General features: G+C 40.8%; 1 protein-coding gene across 1 annotated transcript; it reads right to left on the bottom strand.

Moving 5' to 3' along the window:
• Positions 1-10716: 10716 nt before the first annotated feature.
• Positions 10717-12913, bottom strand: LOC145454339 (mitoferrin-1-like). The gene is made up of 4 exons (XM_080332331.1): positions 12565-12913; positions 11779-12001; positions 11662-11718; positions 10717-11602 (listed from the first exon to the last, which is right to left on the bottom strand). The coding sequence occupies exons 1-4, from the start codon at positions 12688-12690 to the stop codon at positions 10998-11000; spliced, it is 1011 nt and encodes a 336-aa protein (XP_080188457.1). The 5' UTR covers positions 12691-12913; the 3' UTR covers positions 10717-10997.
• Between the last annotated feature and the right edge of the window lie 2975 nt (positions 12914-15888).

Raw genomic sequence — 15888 nt, 5'->3', positions numbered from 1 at the left:
AAACAAAATTGAAACATATGGTATTATATATCTGTCGTGATTGATGAACCATCAACCATATGAGATATGACTAACTACAGTATTTACATTGGTTAAGTCAGTGCTACATGAGTGCAAGTCCTGCTTGTATTTTGTAGCTGTATGCTTGAGTGATTTTGCTTCACACTTTGCAGATATCACAAATAAACAACTTTGCGAACACTAGATGGCGCTCAACAGCTGTTGGAGAATGCCGAACGACCAGTTGCGGCATCCACCTCGTTTAGTGCCCGATTTCACAGTTTCTTTTTCAGTCTCTATACCTCGGCTCTTTCGATTCCTTGCGAGTGCGCTCTTTCATCGGGCCTTTTTCTGTGCTTTTTTGTCGCCGCAATAACAGCGACCTCCGAATAACCTCCGACGCGGCATTTTTACATACAAGAATCTGGCGTAAATGGAAATCCATGTACCAATCAAGAAGATGATTCCGTACAGATTGGTCAATGATCAAATCTCTGCATTTGTTAGAAAAGCCCCATATCCCGATAATCATCAAGTGTCTGCATGCGGTAGAGCTAGGTTACTTAGTGTTGATGTAGTCTATCCTTGCAACCATGCAATTATAGATATGGCTAGGGTTGCATATAAAACCAGAGGTGGTCAAAGTAGTCAAGAAAGCTACTCCAGTAGAAGTAGAAGTAGCGACGAAACAATCTACTCAAGTACGAGTAGAAGCACTTCTTTCATAAGCAACCTAAAACTACTTGAAGTGGAAGTAGAATTGACTGACTTTAAAAGTACTCAAGTAAGTAAGTAGTGAAAACGATCATAATTCGTTCACATGGATTGTAAAAATGTGCGAATTGAGCTATGCGAAAGGTGACGAGCTTGATTCATATTGATGCATACCAGCAGGTAACCAATTTTCGATAGCATAAGCATTCGTCCACATCATGGGATGAAAATGATAGTTTGATATTGAAATGCGATACTAATCCTCTGTTTTCTGGAAAAGCACGTTCTAGAAAATAGCATGGTATGGCGCCATCCACCATATTATAAGGCCAGCAGTTTAGTCGAAGAGCAATACGGAAAAGTTGTATAGGATATGGTGTAAACACTTTGCGCGATTAGTAAACGTTAATGAAAAATATGGTGAACCGTAAAAATGCCATATTGTGCAGCTTTATTTCCGTAATTAAAATGCATTTGTTATTCAAACAAAAGAACTGATATTAATTATAACACTTTGCGCGATTAGTAAACGTTAATGAAAAATATGGTGAACCGTAAAAATGCCATATTGTGCAGCTTTATTTCCGTAATTAAAATGCATTTGTTATTCAGACAAAAGAACTGATATTAATTATAACTCAAAGTATATGATACTCGAAATTGAAAGTGAAAAATAAATACAAATTCTAAAAGCGGAAAATGTATTTCATGCCTTTAGTCCAGAAATTTTCAAGGGTGATATGCTAAAACATCTCTAAAACTAACAAAAAAAGTCAGAGTCAACTTTTCCAGGTTAGGACGCGGCATGGTCATGCTATAGATTACGAGATGACAAGTAAATACAGATTGCGAAACATCAGTTTCGAACGTTATGTTGAGCCATACTGTGATGAATTATTTCATATGGGTGATGGGCGACAATGTGGTGTGAAGGGAACCACGCCAACCCGCTATCTAAATTATATTCATCGATGCTTTCGTGAAATCATACTGCTGGTCACTCCCAACGCACTGCGCGCGAAGCGCGACGAAAATTCTGGGCTTTACTCAACTTTTATGAAAATTAAATGTTGATACTTCGTGAAAACAGCCCCGAAATTCCTCAGCCTATATTCCTGATTGGAAGATTGAACTGCTTCTACTTGAAAAACTGAAAATAGCGAAAAGTAAGTAAGTAGATCACAAAATATTACGAAGTAGAAGTAAAAAAAAATCAGATCTACTTGAGTAAGTACCAGAAGTAGAGGAAAACTACTGGAGTACTTCAAAAAAGTAGAAGTACTTCGTTACTCACCACCTCTGTATAAAACAAACGGTGCTTTAAAACACTTCGTTCAAAAAATGTTCTAAACAGCGTTTTAAACAAACGCCTTTTTAAAAAAACGAATTGTGTTGTAAAATTATGCAATTATATTGTGTAAATACTTTCCAAAAGACATGTTGTATGAGCCTACGGATAATTACCACCCGATTTAGCCGAGGTATATCGATATGAGATGGTTACAACCCTCAAAATAGTCGGTTCAACAGTTATAGTGTAGATAAGCTATTTAGTCAAAGGAGCTATATTCAAATTCACCCTATATTTTCAATTGTCAATGTCCGACCATTATGGCGTCACAATTGAATATTTGTGACGTCATGGCTTTAAAATATAATGAAAAAATAAAAATAAAAAACACGTTTTAAATTAAGGCCTAGTTTTAAACATGGTTGTTTTTAATTGATTTTTGTTTTAAATACAGCCCTAGATCTGGCCGAATCCAGCGCGCGTGGCTCAAACCTTGAGGTGGTGTGCCGGCGTATTACTTATGTCAGTCGATAGCTTTCCGGATTAGTGTGGTCTAATTAGCCTGCAGCAGTTGTATCGCAATTCTATTATTTCACGCTACATGCCATACATATTCAACATGAAGGCATGAGCTATATAGATAACAGGGTCACCTCTTTTACATTTGACAATGTATGATAAAAGAACGATCAGGAGCTGGAGCAATTCAAGATTTTGGCCTCCTTTGAAGCCAAGTTATAGTGTCGGGGAATCTGAAAAGATGACACTTTTTGAAAAATTTCAGACTTCTAATGCTGGAGTAAAAATCCGGGAAAAAATGGTAAATTTTCCCGATTTTGTGGTTGGTTGACTACTTTCTGGCTCAACTCCCGAAATACCGACTTTCTATGAAATTTTCCGTTGGCTGACTAATAAGACAAGTCCCGGAAAGCCCGCCGGACCGTTATATTTGAGCGCTGATTTCCTATATCTCGGTTCAATTTCCATGTACATTTTCAAAAAAGTCAAAAAAGAGGACGTGTTTGGTAAACCCTGCACATTACGTAATTCCGTTTTCATACGGCGCACTAATCTGAAGTTGGTAATAACTAATAATAGATGCGAAAGGGGTGTCTGGGTGGCGGAGCCTCCCAGAAGCTGCGATTATACCTACTTATAAAAGCCCTCCAATCTCGCCCAGGACCCATGGGGCCCCCAATTGCAGGTCCACCACTGCGTGGCAGGCTATTTCGTCATGAACTCTTTAAAATGATCATCATTCCTTATTAGAAAAGGATAACCGCAGCGTAGGTCTACTCATCATCGACTGAATTTGAAAAATATATGTCAATTGTTGTTTTTGTGACTGCTTTTGTAACTATATTACCTGAAGGAACATGAATGAAATGTTAAGCATCGTCAAACAGAACGTAACAATTCTACTCGAATACTGTTATATTTTCAAACAATCAGTTATTATTATTGGTAGGATCACTAAGACAGTTGTGTGACATGATATCATTGATATTGCCGAGGAATTTTTCGGGTCAAAACTCAATTTTCGTTTCTGACCGCGTTTCACAGGCGATTCGCAATGATATTAGAAGGTTATATTTGTAAACAGCTATGAGATGCCCAATACGGCCTGCACCCAGACGTCCCACATGCGATGAGTATCGGTCTGGCATATTTTACTACTTATCGAACAGGCCTCTCAAATGTCTGTCTATTTCAGATGATCTCATTGTGTGGTATTTAATGTTTCCCATTCTTATTGTATTCTGATATGAAATATTTGACAGGTTGATTGGTCACAAAACAGAATTCCCGTTTGTTTTCGAACATACCAGCTGGCAGTGGCGGCTCGTCCTATAGGGCAACTGGGGCATTGCCCCACCTAAAATTCTGTTCAATAACAATTCTTTACCATTTATAGACGCACAACAATCTATATATACCGAAATCACAGCGAAAATCGTATTCTTCTTGTCCTTTCGCTTGTAAATGCCCATATATAGCGAAGTCTCTGCGAAAATCGAATCCTCTTCTGTGTTTTCGCTTTGCGAATGCCTAGCCGGGGCTTGCCCCGGTTGCGCTCATAACAAGCTTTGACTGTCTATTCTCTCAAAGCCGCGCACAATAAAGAAACGGTGATTTACTCTCTCCTATTCATAAAATTACCGAGCAACCGGGGCTCAATAGATCTGTGCCCCTAAGGTGTGATGTAACAATCATATCTATATCTGAACTCGGTTACCGTCATATGCGTTTAGTCGACCTTGGCTGGTATAGGTCGATTTTGATGGTGTTTCACACCATGAAAACTCTTGAAACTTGGTATGTCATGTCGTGATGGTGGTATTTAACATTGCCCCAAGTTTCAGGGTTTCTACTTAAAGTTTAGGGTAGTAAATCCGTTTCCGAAGTTGAGTGTGTGCTGATCCGTCATGTATCGCAAACAGATTTTACTCGAAAGCCGGTATTGGTATCCATTGATTTTGACGATGTTCAATACTGAGATCGGTTATGACATTTGGCACGGTAAGTCTTAATGTTAGTATCGAACGCTGTACCAAGTTTTAAGTTTGTCACTGAACTATGTTAGTGGTAATTTCGTTTCCTAAGTCGAGTGAGAGCTGACTCGTCATTTATCGCTAACAGATTTTACGCAAAGCCGGTATTGGTCTCTATTGATTTTAACGATGCTCCTTACCTAAATCTGTCATGAGATTTTGCACGGTGTGTTTTGATTTTAGTATCGAACGCTGTGCCAAGTCTCAAGGTTGACACTCGATGATTAGGGCAGTAATTTCGTTATCAAGGTCGAATATGGTAGAGATGTGCTCAGATCTGACACTTTAGCCTACAACGCATTGCGGATTTCGCGCAAAAGCCGGTGTATCTGTGGTAACGTTAACTGTGTTCCATACTGAGATAGGTGACGAGATGATGATATCATTCTCATTTGCATTCAAAGATTTACTTTGATATTATATTCTCCAATGTCAATTTCACCGTGAAATTGTGGCCTTCAAGCCATTTGCTTACAACCCCCTGTCAAGCGCGATATAGCTATTTCGTTTTCGATGTCGGCTAACAGCTGATCACTTGATCAGCCTATTCCTCAGTAAATTCCTACGCAAAATTCGGTCTGTTTGCATTATTTTGACAGTGTACCATACCGAAAAGGGCCATGAGGCTACATCTCGATGATGTCATGTAACAGTGTACGGCTTTCACCCACGTATATATTCGGTAATATATTTTCCAAAGGCGATTTCGCAGCAGACCTATAGACAGTAATAAAACTATATGTGTCGTGTTACAGTCTCCAGTTTCAAGGCCAAAATCTCCTATGCTGTACCGAGACCGAGTTTCCGAGACTGCTATTCTTGGTTCTTCAGAATGATGTTTTGGATTCAATATGACAGGCCCAATGTATGAGATAACAATTGGGTATGTGTCCGAACTCGTTGACCGTTCCAATTAGGCTTACGCAATCTCTCGAGTTATAGTCATTTCCATTTCTGCAGATAATTAGTCAGGTCTAGTGCGAACATGAACCGCGTTGAATCTTTGTTCCGTACGCCGTTTACGCAGTTACCACACTTCAAATCACAGCTCACCGGCAGACCTCTCGTGGCACACACACGTTAAAATCACTGTTGTCGGGAAATTCATGTTACCGTAACATCAATAAGTTACTTGTTTACGTTGGAAAACGTCATTGTGACGTCATCTTGATAAAAAGTCGCTTGCAGTCCTTGCCCCACCACCCGATATTGTCACGAGCCGCCACTGCCAGCTGGTATTTATTGAGTCGTTTCTCGGTTGTCAGGTTATCTGTTATCACTGTCATCAGGTTGTCTAAAACAAATCGCTGCACGCAAAATGTGGCTATAATTTCGGACCAGTACATGCCACAAAAATGTAATTTGGAATGTTAGGCATTTTTGTAAATCGAATTTGTCGATGGTGAATAACATCACCGCTCCGCGACGCCTAGGGACGATTCTTCCGCGTATTTCTGCCTTTCGACGGGCGCCTATGATCAAGTTTTGATTGCTATAATGAAAAAATAAGACGCTGAGACGCTGATTTCATTAGAATAAATAATTTCATTAGAATGCCATGTCCCAAATAAGTCGAAAATGAAGCGCTTTACCGCACTGGAATCAGCGATCACGAAGTGAGCCCGAGCGATATTGGATTTTTGGGTCGATACCGATCACTTCCTCGAGAACACCGGTAGGGTAGGCCTAGATTCTGCCGATATTCAAATAAGGTGGAAACTAGCTTGAAAGACGCATAACTACAGAGCATTTATTTCAACAGCTTTACTGACATTGTCATACTCTAACATGAAATAGAGTAGAAAGGCTGCATCTGGACACCTTGCTAGTGGAAGCTATTTTTATTATTTTCATGCACAACAGTGGTGCTTTTATAGTCTGTTGAAGGCTTTGTCCTCCACGACATCACGATTTGGTTCAGTACAATGAATGCATTTCGTCGTGTCTTTCATTTTCTGGCACTCTAAAATCAGGCAGTCTCTGTCATGCGCTCTTCATGCTGCCGACTTCCAGCTCGGCTCTCCGTGATTGGGCTTTTTCAGTCACTGCGAGTGCAGTGAGGTCGGCGATGAGCAGCCCATAACCTCCGACACGTAGAAGTTAGTCCGAACCGGGATTCGAAGCACTACCATTGGTATCGCGACGCTGGCGCTTAACCAATAACTGCACCATACTCGCTTCCACAAAAGCTACATGAAATACTGCAATATTGCCAGTTTAGCGGTCAAGGATTATAGTTTTCTGACTTCCACCACCATGCTGCGGCGCCACGAAAATTGCCAATATTTTTTCACCTCCAATGGCCGATACCGATAATGAATTCTTTCAAAGTGTGATATCGACTCGGTATTATCGGCAAACCGACAATCGGGCCGGCTCTATACTTTATGACAAACAGGCAGGATACAGGAAAACATATATTTCCCAAATGGGGGCCAATATTTCAAAGTACATTTTGTCGCGCCATGCAGACAGGGTTGTAATGAATCGAGTCATGACTCGACTCGAGTCACGATTTTCTGATGACTGGACTTGACTTGAGTCCTTTTTTCAAAATACGGAATGACTCGACTTGGACTCGAGTCATTGCGCGTGGCTCGGACCAAGTCATTGACTCGAGACTCAGACGGCCAAGACCGACATTTCATTGTAATTTCGAAGAATTGTAAAGTAACCATCCTACTGAGATTTCGTCTGATTGGTACTGGTACTTGAAAATGCAACCATAAACTGCTAAAAGTGAGGAAAATTAGTATATTATAAATGCGAAACATTCGATATCACCAAATAGAGTTATATGAAGAGAGTTAAACAAGACCTTACCTGGAGACTGAGCAGTCAATTGGACTCGGACTCGAGTCATGATACCATGACTTGGACTTGACCCTATATGCTCGATGACTTGGACTCATCATCATCATCATCATCATTGGTTTATTAGCAATTTTATCAGTTCAATACACCACAAAAATGCGATACAATGAAGAGAAAGGAAGATGTCGAAGCGACTAGGAGTTGTCTATGGAATCGGACACCCACCTTGGCCTAGGCGATGTAAAGAGGCGGCATGCACACTGAATGAAAGTAAAGAAGATAGTATAGAAAAAGAAAGCGACAAGAAATAGGGCGGCATGTCATGGGAAGCGAGATCGATAGGTCAGTCTTGGTCCGGTAGTTTTGAGGATGGACTGTATTTATTTATTAGGAATTGCTTGTATTTCGACTTGAATGTGGACATGCTCGTCGACTGTCGGATGGCCGGCGGGATACTGTTCCACACATCAGGTCCGGCATATTTGCAGGGTTGTAACCAAGTCACAAGGCTCCGAGTCACAAGTCAATCTCACTTTTATATTTCTGACTCGAGTCAAGTCGAGTCATTTTCAATTCCCACCGAGTCAAGTCCGAGTCCAAGTCAGCGAACAGAGGATCGAGTCCGAGTCATGGTATTATGACTCGAGTCCGAGTCCAAGTCATTGTGTTGACTGCTCAGTTTCTAGTTGAAGTCTTCCTAAACCCACTTTCTTAACTCTGTTTGGTGATATTGAATGGTTCGCATTTATAATATATCAATTTTCCTCACTTTCAGCAGTTTCTGGTCGCATTTCCAAGCACCAGTACCAACAAACGAAATCCCAATAGTGTGTTGGCTTCGAAATTACAATGAAATGTAGGTCTTGGCCGTCTGAATCTCGAGTCAATGACTTGCTTCGAGTCATGCGCAATGACTCGAGTCCAAGTCGAGTCAATACACAGATTGACTCGAGTCGAGTCGAGTCATTTCCGTATTTTGAGAAAATGACTCGAGTCGAGTCGAGTCATCCGAAAATCGTGACTCGAGTCTGACTCGAGTCGAGTCATGACTCGAGTCATTACAACCCTGCATATTTGATAGAGCGATGATCTTTTCGGTCGATCATATGATATTTGGACGACGTGGACGCGCGTGTGTTGTACTTGTGCGCTTTTGATTCGGGCTTGACTCGGTGGTGAATTGAAAATGACTCGACTTGACTCGAGTCAAAACAAGATAAGTGAAATCGACTTGTGACTCGGAGCCTTGTGACTTGGTTACAACCCTGATTGCAGATACCACATAATCAGCGTGAAACGCATTTTCTTTGCATGATATTTTCTTTTCCTGGGTCCCGTGGGAGAGAGCTCATTGTATCTGAAAGGGCTTTCCAAACTGTTTGGTCGTGACTCGTACTATAATAAACACGGCGCAATAAAGAATGTTTCACAGTCTTGTTTCATTTAAAATTATGCCGTAGTTCAGTTCAATGAGCATTTCATCAGATCAATCATCACAAATTTGTGATACAATTGAACAGAATATTTGCATATTGAAATGAACACGAATATTTTCGGCTGACACTCGTCAGGAGTAATCGTCAGCAACTATCAGTACAGACTTGGAAAGAACATTGTATAATGTATATCAACAATCGTATCGATCGAGACACAATGAAAAGATAGGAATGAGAGGAAACCACTTGGTGCGTTCAGTTTATTCCCAACCTAGCAGCTCATATGGCAAACGTATTAAAAGAGGCAAGCACGCTCATTGAGAAATAGCGTTGGCACTCTATTGAAGGAAACGCAGTAAAAACTAATTAATTACAAGTAATTTCCAAGACATCGATATCAAACTACTTCAAGCGCAAATTGAAAATGAAGGCCCGCGATTACCACTCAAGTAGTCCTACCTACGTAGTTCCAACAAGAACTCCATCCAAATTCAAGTGTGAGACATTGTACTATACATAGTTTGATTTGTGTGAACTCTTCTTGATTAGAAGATCTCTCTCGCTATATCGGTTCGTAGAATTTTATAGAAATCTGATCCCGCGAATAGTATCAAGGCAGTTTCAATCATTGTACTGGCCTGCAGACGGTGAAAGTAGTTATTGATGATACCCAAATACAAGTAATGTCACAAACTGCTATTCCATCACAAATGAAATCAGCGATATTCAAGAGATGCTTAAACTACTTGAAGTCGTAGTGGGAAACATAAGGACAGGTGGGTGTCTGATTTCGTAGACTAGTCCAAGTCGTTTCGACACCTTCCTATCTTTCATTGTATCGCAGTCTTGTGGTGTATTGAAATGATGAAATTGAAATTATTCAAGTAAACTGAGCAAGTAGATCAGGAAGAAGCATCAAAGAATTAATTTGTGACAAATTCCCAAATTGCGATGCACTAATGGTTCCCAGAAAGTTCGGTTTTCGAAATTACGCTATGTTAATGACATGCGAGGGCTTCGTCTTGCAATTGCATCAATAAAAGCAATGTAAATCTGCGCACATAGTAGGCTACTTCCTACTTGGTAAAACCCATAAAATTAGTAGATTGGGAACAAAAACTGCTTAAGTACTCTAAAACACCGGGGTAAGTAGTCAAGTAGATTAACCTATTTGAGTGCTCGGAGTCGTCGTAGAAAGTGTAATAATTCGTTACTGACCAGTGACCACCTATGCACTAAATAACACGTGAACGAATCACTCATGCGAAGTATCTCAAATATTATTTGAGGAACGAGTTTATCCTAAAGCGTTAGCCCATATGGCACCGACACGCAGAATTATCACAATGACGATGTGGTACGAAATCGTGTTCGCTGAAGTGCATTACAGGTAGGCCGACATATTTAGAACTTTGTGTTGTTCGCAATCGAAGAGAAATCCAATCAGTTTGACACTCGCTTTAGCCCAGTTATATTCCCAATCTCAACTGGTGACGGGCGCTGCATATACTGTTTGCGACTGCAAAGTCAGAATTGTGTGTATACTCGCCGAGACATTATGGTGGGGCGCCGATAGCTCAGATTGCGTAGGTCACGGCGCGAGTATCTGTTCATCCACGCTCTCGCCGAATCGTCTCATGAAGGCGCGGCACTGCTAATATTTACACACAGCCAGAGCTCGCGAAGCGCATTGTTACTTTATTTTGATGAATCAGCGTTCTCGCCGGGCAGGCAATATACTAAAGAGCCCGCCGCATGACTGAATTCAAAGCATTCCTTGCAGGTGACAAATGAAGACTCCCGCCCTACTTTGTTATAAACAGACCACTTCAGCGTAAAACGGACATCTTCCACCATTACGACGACTACAATTTCCCCGATCAAGTCCACATCGACAACACGCACAGAATGCCACAATTAAAAAGATATATTTCGATGACACTATTCGCATGGCATTCTCTTATAAATATCGATTGGGATGAACTAGACGGCGATGTATAACCACAGTTTTGTTGCAAGCGACAGGATTGGTTAGCGGTTTTTGCACACGAGCCGAGCGCCAGCCCGTCAAGTGCGCTACTCTTCGTATTTCGGTGAGGTTGCTACATGGAAGATATTGCGCGAGGGATCGTCGATTCAACCTTCGATCATAATGATTTGGCACGAACGGGAAGATGATTAGAGTGTTCTTCACGGGGCGGTGTTTTTGCATGATACTGTAGACGAGATGACAGGTTCAGGTATCGACGGAGACGAGCACACTGGTGGGGTGTTTCTTTGCTGATTAGTGACGTAAAGCTCCCGTTTCGACTCGATCGCGGGGCGTAAAAGGTATTTGAACAATTCATACACCGACCACGAGATAGCAGTAGAAGGCATCTGGTATAAAACCCTGGCTGTCACGCCACGAAAAAAAGTGCTGAGTCCATCGGTGCGATATATCACCAACGCCGCTTGCCGCAGACCCTTAACCCGCAAGTCTCTATCGCTTAACTCTTGCGTGTTTAACAAAGTACGACAAACGTCCAAAGGGTTAGTGATAAAGGCCGCACACGCACCCGCCATTGCTCCGCTCGCTACGTGGGTGACAGGGTTATAGACACGGTCAGGATTAAAGCGTTCTTGGGTCGCCTCGTAGATCACGAAATGCACGGCTTGAAACGGTACGTTCATGATAAGCTGTGTCGGGAAAGATCGATAAAAAGCACGGATTCCTTCGGTCTGGTGTGTGGACTGGATGCATCTGAGTATGGATTCGTGTCTAGATCCATACATTTGCATCCGTTGTTTCACGACTGCAAACAAACTGGAATCACGTCGATGCCGATGGAACAGTTCGAACAAAATCACGTACCTTCCGCTGGATTCATTACCATATCATGAAGAATTGTGGCGAAACCACCGGCTACCCCTACAAAAATCAACCAATAATAAATGAAACCACATTTAAAATCTCCGAAGACAATCTCACCATTTGCTAAACTTGAGTTCTTTACGCCATCGTTGGCGTATAACGTAAAATTATATTTGAGCTTCTCGTATCCGGCAAAGTACATAGCGTGTGCCGGACCAGCACCTGCGACCATTGCACCCATCCCCCTAAAAAGTCGTCTGAATCCCTCCTTCTGCTGTATCGTCGACATTGCATGAATAATACCCCTGTAACGGACCATTTCGATGCTTTGCATTCGTGTCTGAAAGGAATGACGACAATTTTAATCACTTATGTCGCAGTATAACACGATTCGTTCTGGGCATATGACTCATAATCAGATTTCGATAATCGGCAAGTGAAATAACAATCATTTCAACAGCAACCGATCAGCAGTAGAACTTAAATTAGCGGCAAGATTTATATCCCAACACCGTAAACAGGTAGAGAAAAAACTTCCGCATTTTCAGGTAATGACATTTATATTTACCTAGTCATTTAAGAGACAACAAATGTCTGCTGACTTTAAAGGCAACTGTGGGAAAACCCCATTGATTAATATTAATTTAAGAGATATTGAAATGAGAGGTGAATGGCCATAAAAACGTTCAAAGCTACAAACATTTATACATCGTAAATAATACGTTATTTCTAGAAGCTGCAACACAACCAGACAAGACAAACATTGTCATTGCATCAATCTGACTATGTTACAAGATAGCTGAGGCATTTCAGCAAGCCTTACCTGTGCCAGCATAATAGGACAGACATCCATTATTGACCATGCGATAATGCAACATTTGGTCAGACATTATTAAACATTACCTTGACGCAATCTACAGGATACATTACTGAATGTTCTAATATTCCCGCAGCGGCTCCTGCGAGCATGTGAGTTCGTACTGGCCATTCGTATGGCAAAGAGTCATAATCATAGTCATCCTTTTCCATAATAGTTCTCCAATTTTTGTCCAGTGATTGACGTGACAGGTAAAATTGCAGATGTAGTTATCCGGATTTCCGATAATCAAATGTCTGGTACATTTCAAATAGTTCCCAAGCTTGGTGTGGTAGGGTGTCACAGCATCGTCGCACAATTAAAACGCGATCCAATTCTATGAAGCCTACAAACTGTAACAGTGCGTATATACTGCAATGTCGTGGATATAACAAAAACTGTTAGTTACAGAGAACTAGATAAGCCATGTTTTTTTTATACAACATCATGTTCACTGCAATACGATTTAGGTCATTGTGAAGCCGAGAAGTCAATTAGAATAAAAAATTATATAAGGAATCACTAATCACATATATATTAGGAAGTGAATGTATCATAGGTATGTAAAATATGATAAATCAATGGCTTATAGTTATTACTGCCACAATAGAATATCAAAGTGAAATGAACTTTAGAACAATAATACTGCCGCACCTGGGCCTAGATTCCCAATGTATCAAGTACAAATAATAGGAAGGCATAACATGTCTTTCAGCAAGTTGAGCATTGATGAAAGGATGAAATATGATTCGAATATCTATTGCCAATCAAGTTTCTATCCAAATTACCAATAACTATTCTACGTGCAGACCTGTCAGAGTCAGTCTAGTAACATAGTTGTTACTCACTAGCATAGATCTAATCTACGACAATAGTGCCTAAATAGCTAGTTTTGCACGCTATACATTGCTAAATGCTGGCAATAACATACTGTGCTAAAAACTAATAATAATTCAATAATACGGACGCTAGGAACACTGAAAATCCAATGAAGAAAATTTCATAATTTGTGTGAATAAATATACGAGACAATTGGTACAATGTATATATATACATTACATACATATTCTTGATTCAAGATTCGTTGCAACATCAAATTTCAATCCACCTAGATCCACTCAACATTTTCATTTTGGTGGCAAGTTTTTTTGCTGTCTCCTAGGAGTCTTATCCATTACATTTGTTCGAGTGTTTAAGGTATTTAATTCGTACAGGGCTGGCATTCCTTACAAACTTCTGGTTGCGCCACTGAGAGACATCAGATTGTTATCTGCAAATACTCACGGACAATATCTAAATGACGTGTATCAAGACAATAGTTCCCGATTTCCAGTCAGATTGTTCATGGAAACGGGAACTTACAGTATTAGTTAAATTTAATACCGGACATATACATGCAGCTATCAGACTATTTAAATACTACATTGTCGATCTTTGCAATAATATAGAAATTTCATTTCACTACGACGGAGCCTCATTGAAACGCTGCATCAGCATTCGGTCTTTCCGGGTTAAATAAGCATATAGATATTACGAATAGATACACTAGTGGTAATATCGTGAAAATGAAAGGCATATAATTACAATGAACAACCTTGGAATGCTTATTTCATCAGAAACAACCACTAACTTGCCAAGATGGAAATACAAATAAGGAACTTCGACAGTAGCGTTATGCAATCTCTTATCACGCTGGCACTGGATGCCGCCGCCACTTTCACCATTCTACTGAGCTGCCGCAGGCGGCACCATGCATCACGATGACCGAGTATATTTTTTGCGAAATTACAGTGTGTAGTATCAAGAAACCATTCGTATCGCTCATGGAGGTCAGGCAGCGAGGGACAAGATACGAAACCTGTGGCAGCTGTAGGTTAGCAGAGGTGGTCAAAGTAGTCATCGTTGGTACTCAAGTAGAAGAGAAAGCAACGTTGTAAATTACTACTCCAGCAGCAGTAGAAGTAGTCTAAAATCACAACCACTTGAAGAAGTAGCGCAAATAGGCAAACATACTTGGAGTACTTAAAAAAAAGTAGAATTACTTTGTTATTGGCCACCTATGTAGGTTAGTTATATATATAGTTATATTTGCAATGCTTTTACATACTGGTATATATTATTCAAAACGCTTTATGATCATCTGATAGCAAAACTATCCTATAACCCGGATATTCCGCAAGTAGTTAAAATAATAACCCTGTGATCTGCGTGGTCTAGGTCTACGACAATCAAATGTCGTAATCAAAACACCGATATTGCAGAATAAACCTTTCTTATCCGCTTAAAATGTATTGCTGTGAAAAGTCAAGCGACACCACTTTCGTTCACATAATTTTACTTTCATTTAGATTCGATAAATCATACAATGAGAGCAGTGGAGGCCCTACGATGGGGGGGGGGGCTATAAGTATATAATCGCCCCCAGACCCCCCCCCCTTTCGCCTACCAACTTTACAGGCATGCAGAGACTTGATAATTGTCATCATATGGGACTTTTATAACAAATGCGGAGATTTTATGATTGACTCATCCGAACGCAGTCATCTGATTTCCACGTCTATATTCGCTACAAACCTTGAAAAAAGCGCTAAAACCAAAGGGGGGGGGGGGGCGGGGGTGGGGCTTCGACCAGGGGCCCCCGGGCGACCACCCACCTCACCCATCCCAAAAGCCACTGCTGAATGAGAGTTAGTATAATGAATGAAGGTGCGCCTTGAGTACCGAAATAAACCACTTTTTACTTTAGCATGTCGCAAAGCCGACGTCATGCATGGTTTCATAACTAAATTTATGCATCTGGTCCGGGTTTATCCTACCACAAATGACATATTTAGCAGGCTAAAGCCTCGCTAGCAATTTCCTATCCAATAACACAACGAAGTAATAGATCGATCTGCTCTGTCAGTCCTACTCACATATTATGCGTGAACGGAAATCTCGAAAGATGCAACACTAGCTATTTGTTAGGTAAAATATATCGCTCGCATTCGCACGGTCCTAACTTTTCGTGCCAAATGCTTTCGCACGATACATGCGGATTCGGACAACAGATAAGTAATAACTTCTCACGAATACTGTTGGAAGTGTACCTCAACAGTATTCCGGACGAAGCACTATACGACCACCTGCACTAACTTGATGATTAATAGTATAACAGTAACTACATATTGCCGTTGTTTATAGTAATATATCCACTGCTGCTAGACGTGTAACTTCACGTGGTTCACTATCCTGTGTTGCTACTCCGAAACACGCCATTGGTTGTGTTACCTATTTATTATCCGCTAATATCCAAGGAGGACGTAGTTTAGTTTTGTCCTTTGTTTCTGCGGCACATACAGCGACTCATGATACACATGTGTCTGACACCT

The sequence above is a fragment of the Botryllus schlosseri genome, chromosome 13, assembly GCF_051294905.1.
Source record: "Botryllus schlosseri isolate E-star chromosome 13, Bs_hap1, whole genome shotgun sequence".
NCBI classification, from domain to species: domain Eukaryota; kingdom Metazoa; phylum Chordata; class Ascidiacea; order Stolidobranchia; family Styelidae; genus Botryllus; species Botryllus schlosseri.
The sequence above is the reverse complement of the archived record's forward strand: the minus strand, read 5'-3'. Positions and strand labels throughout refer to the sequence as shown.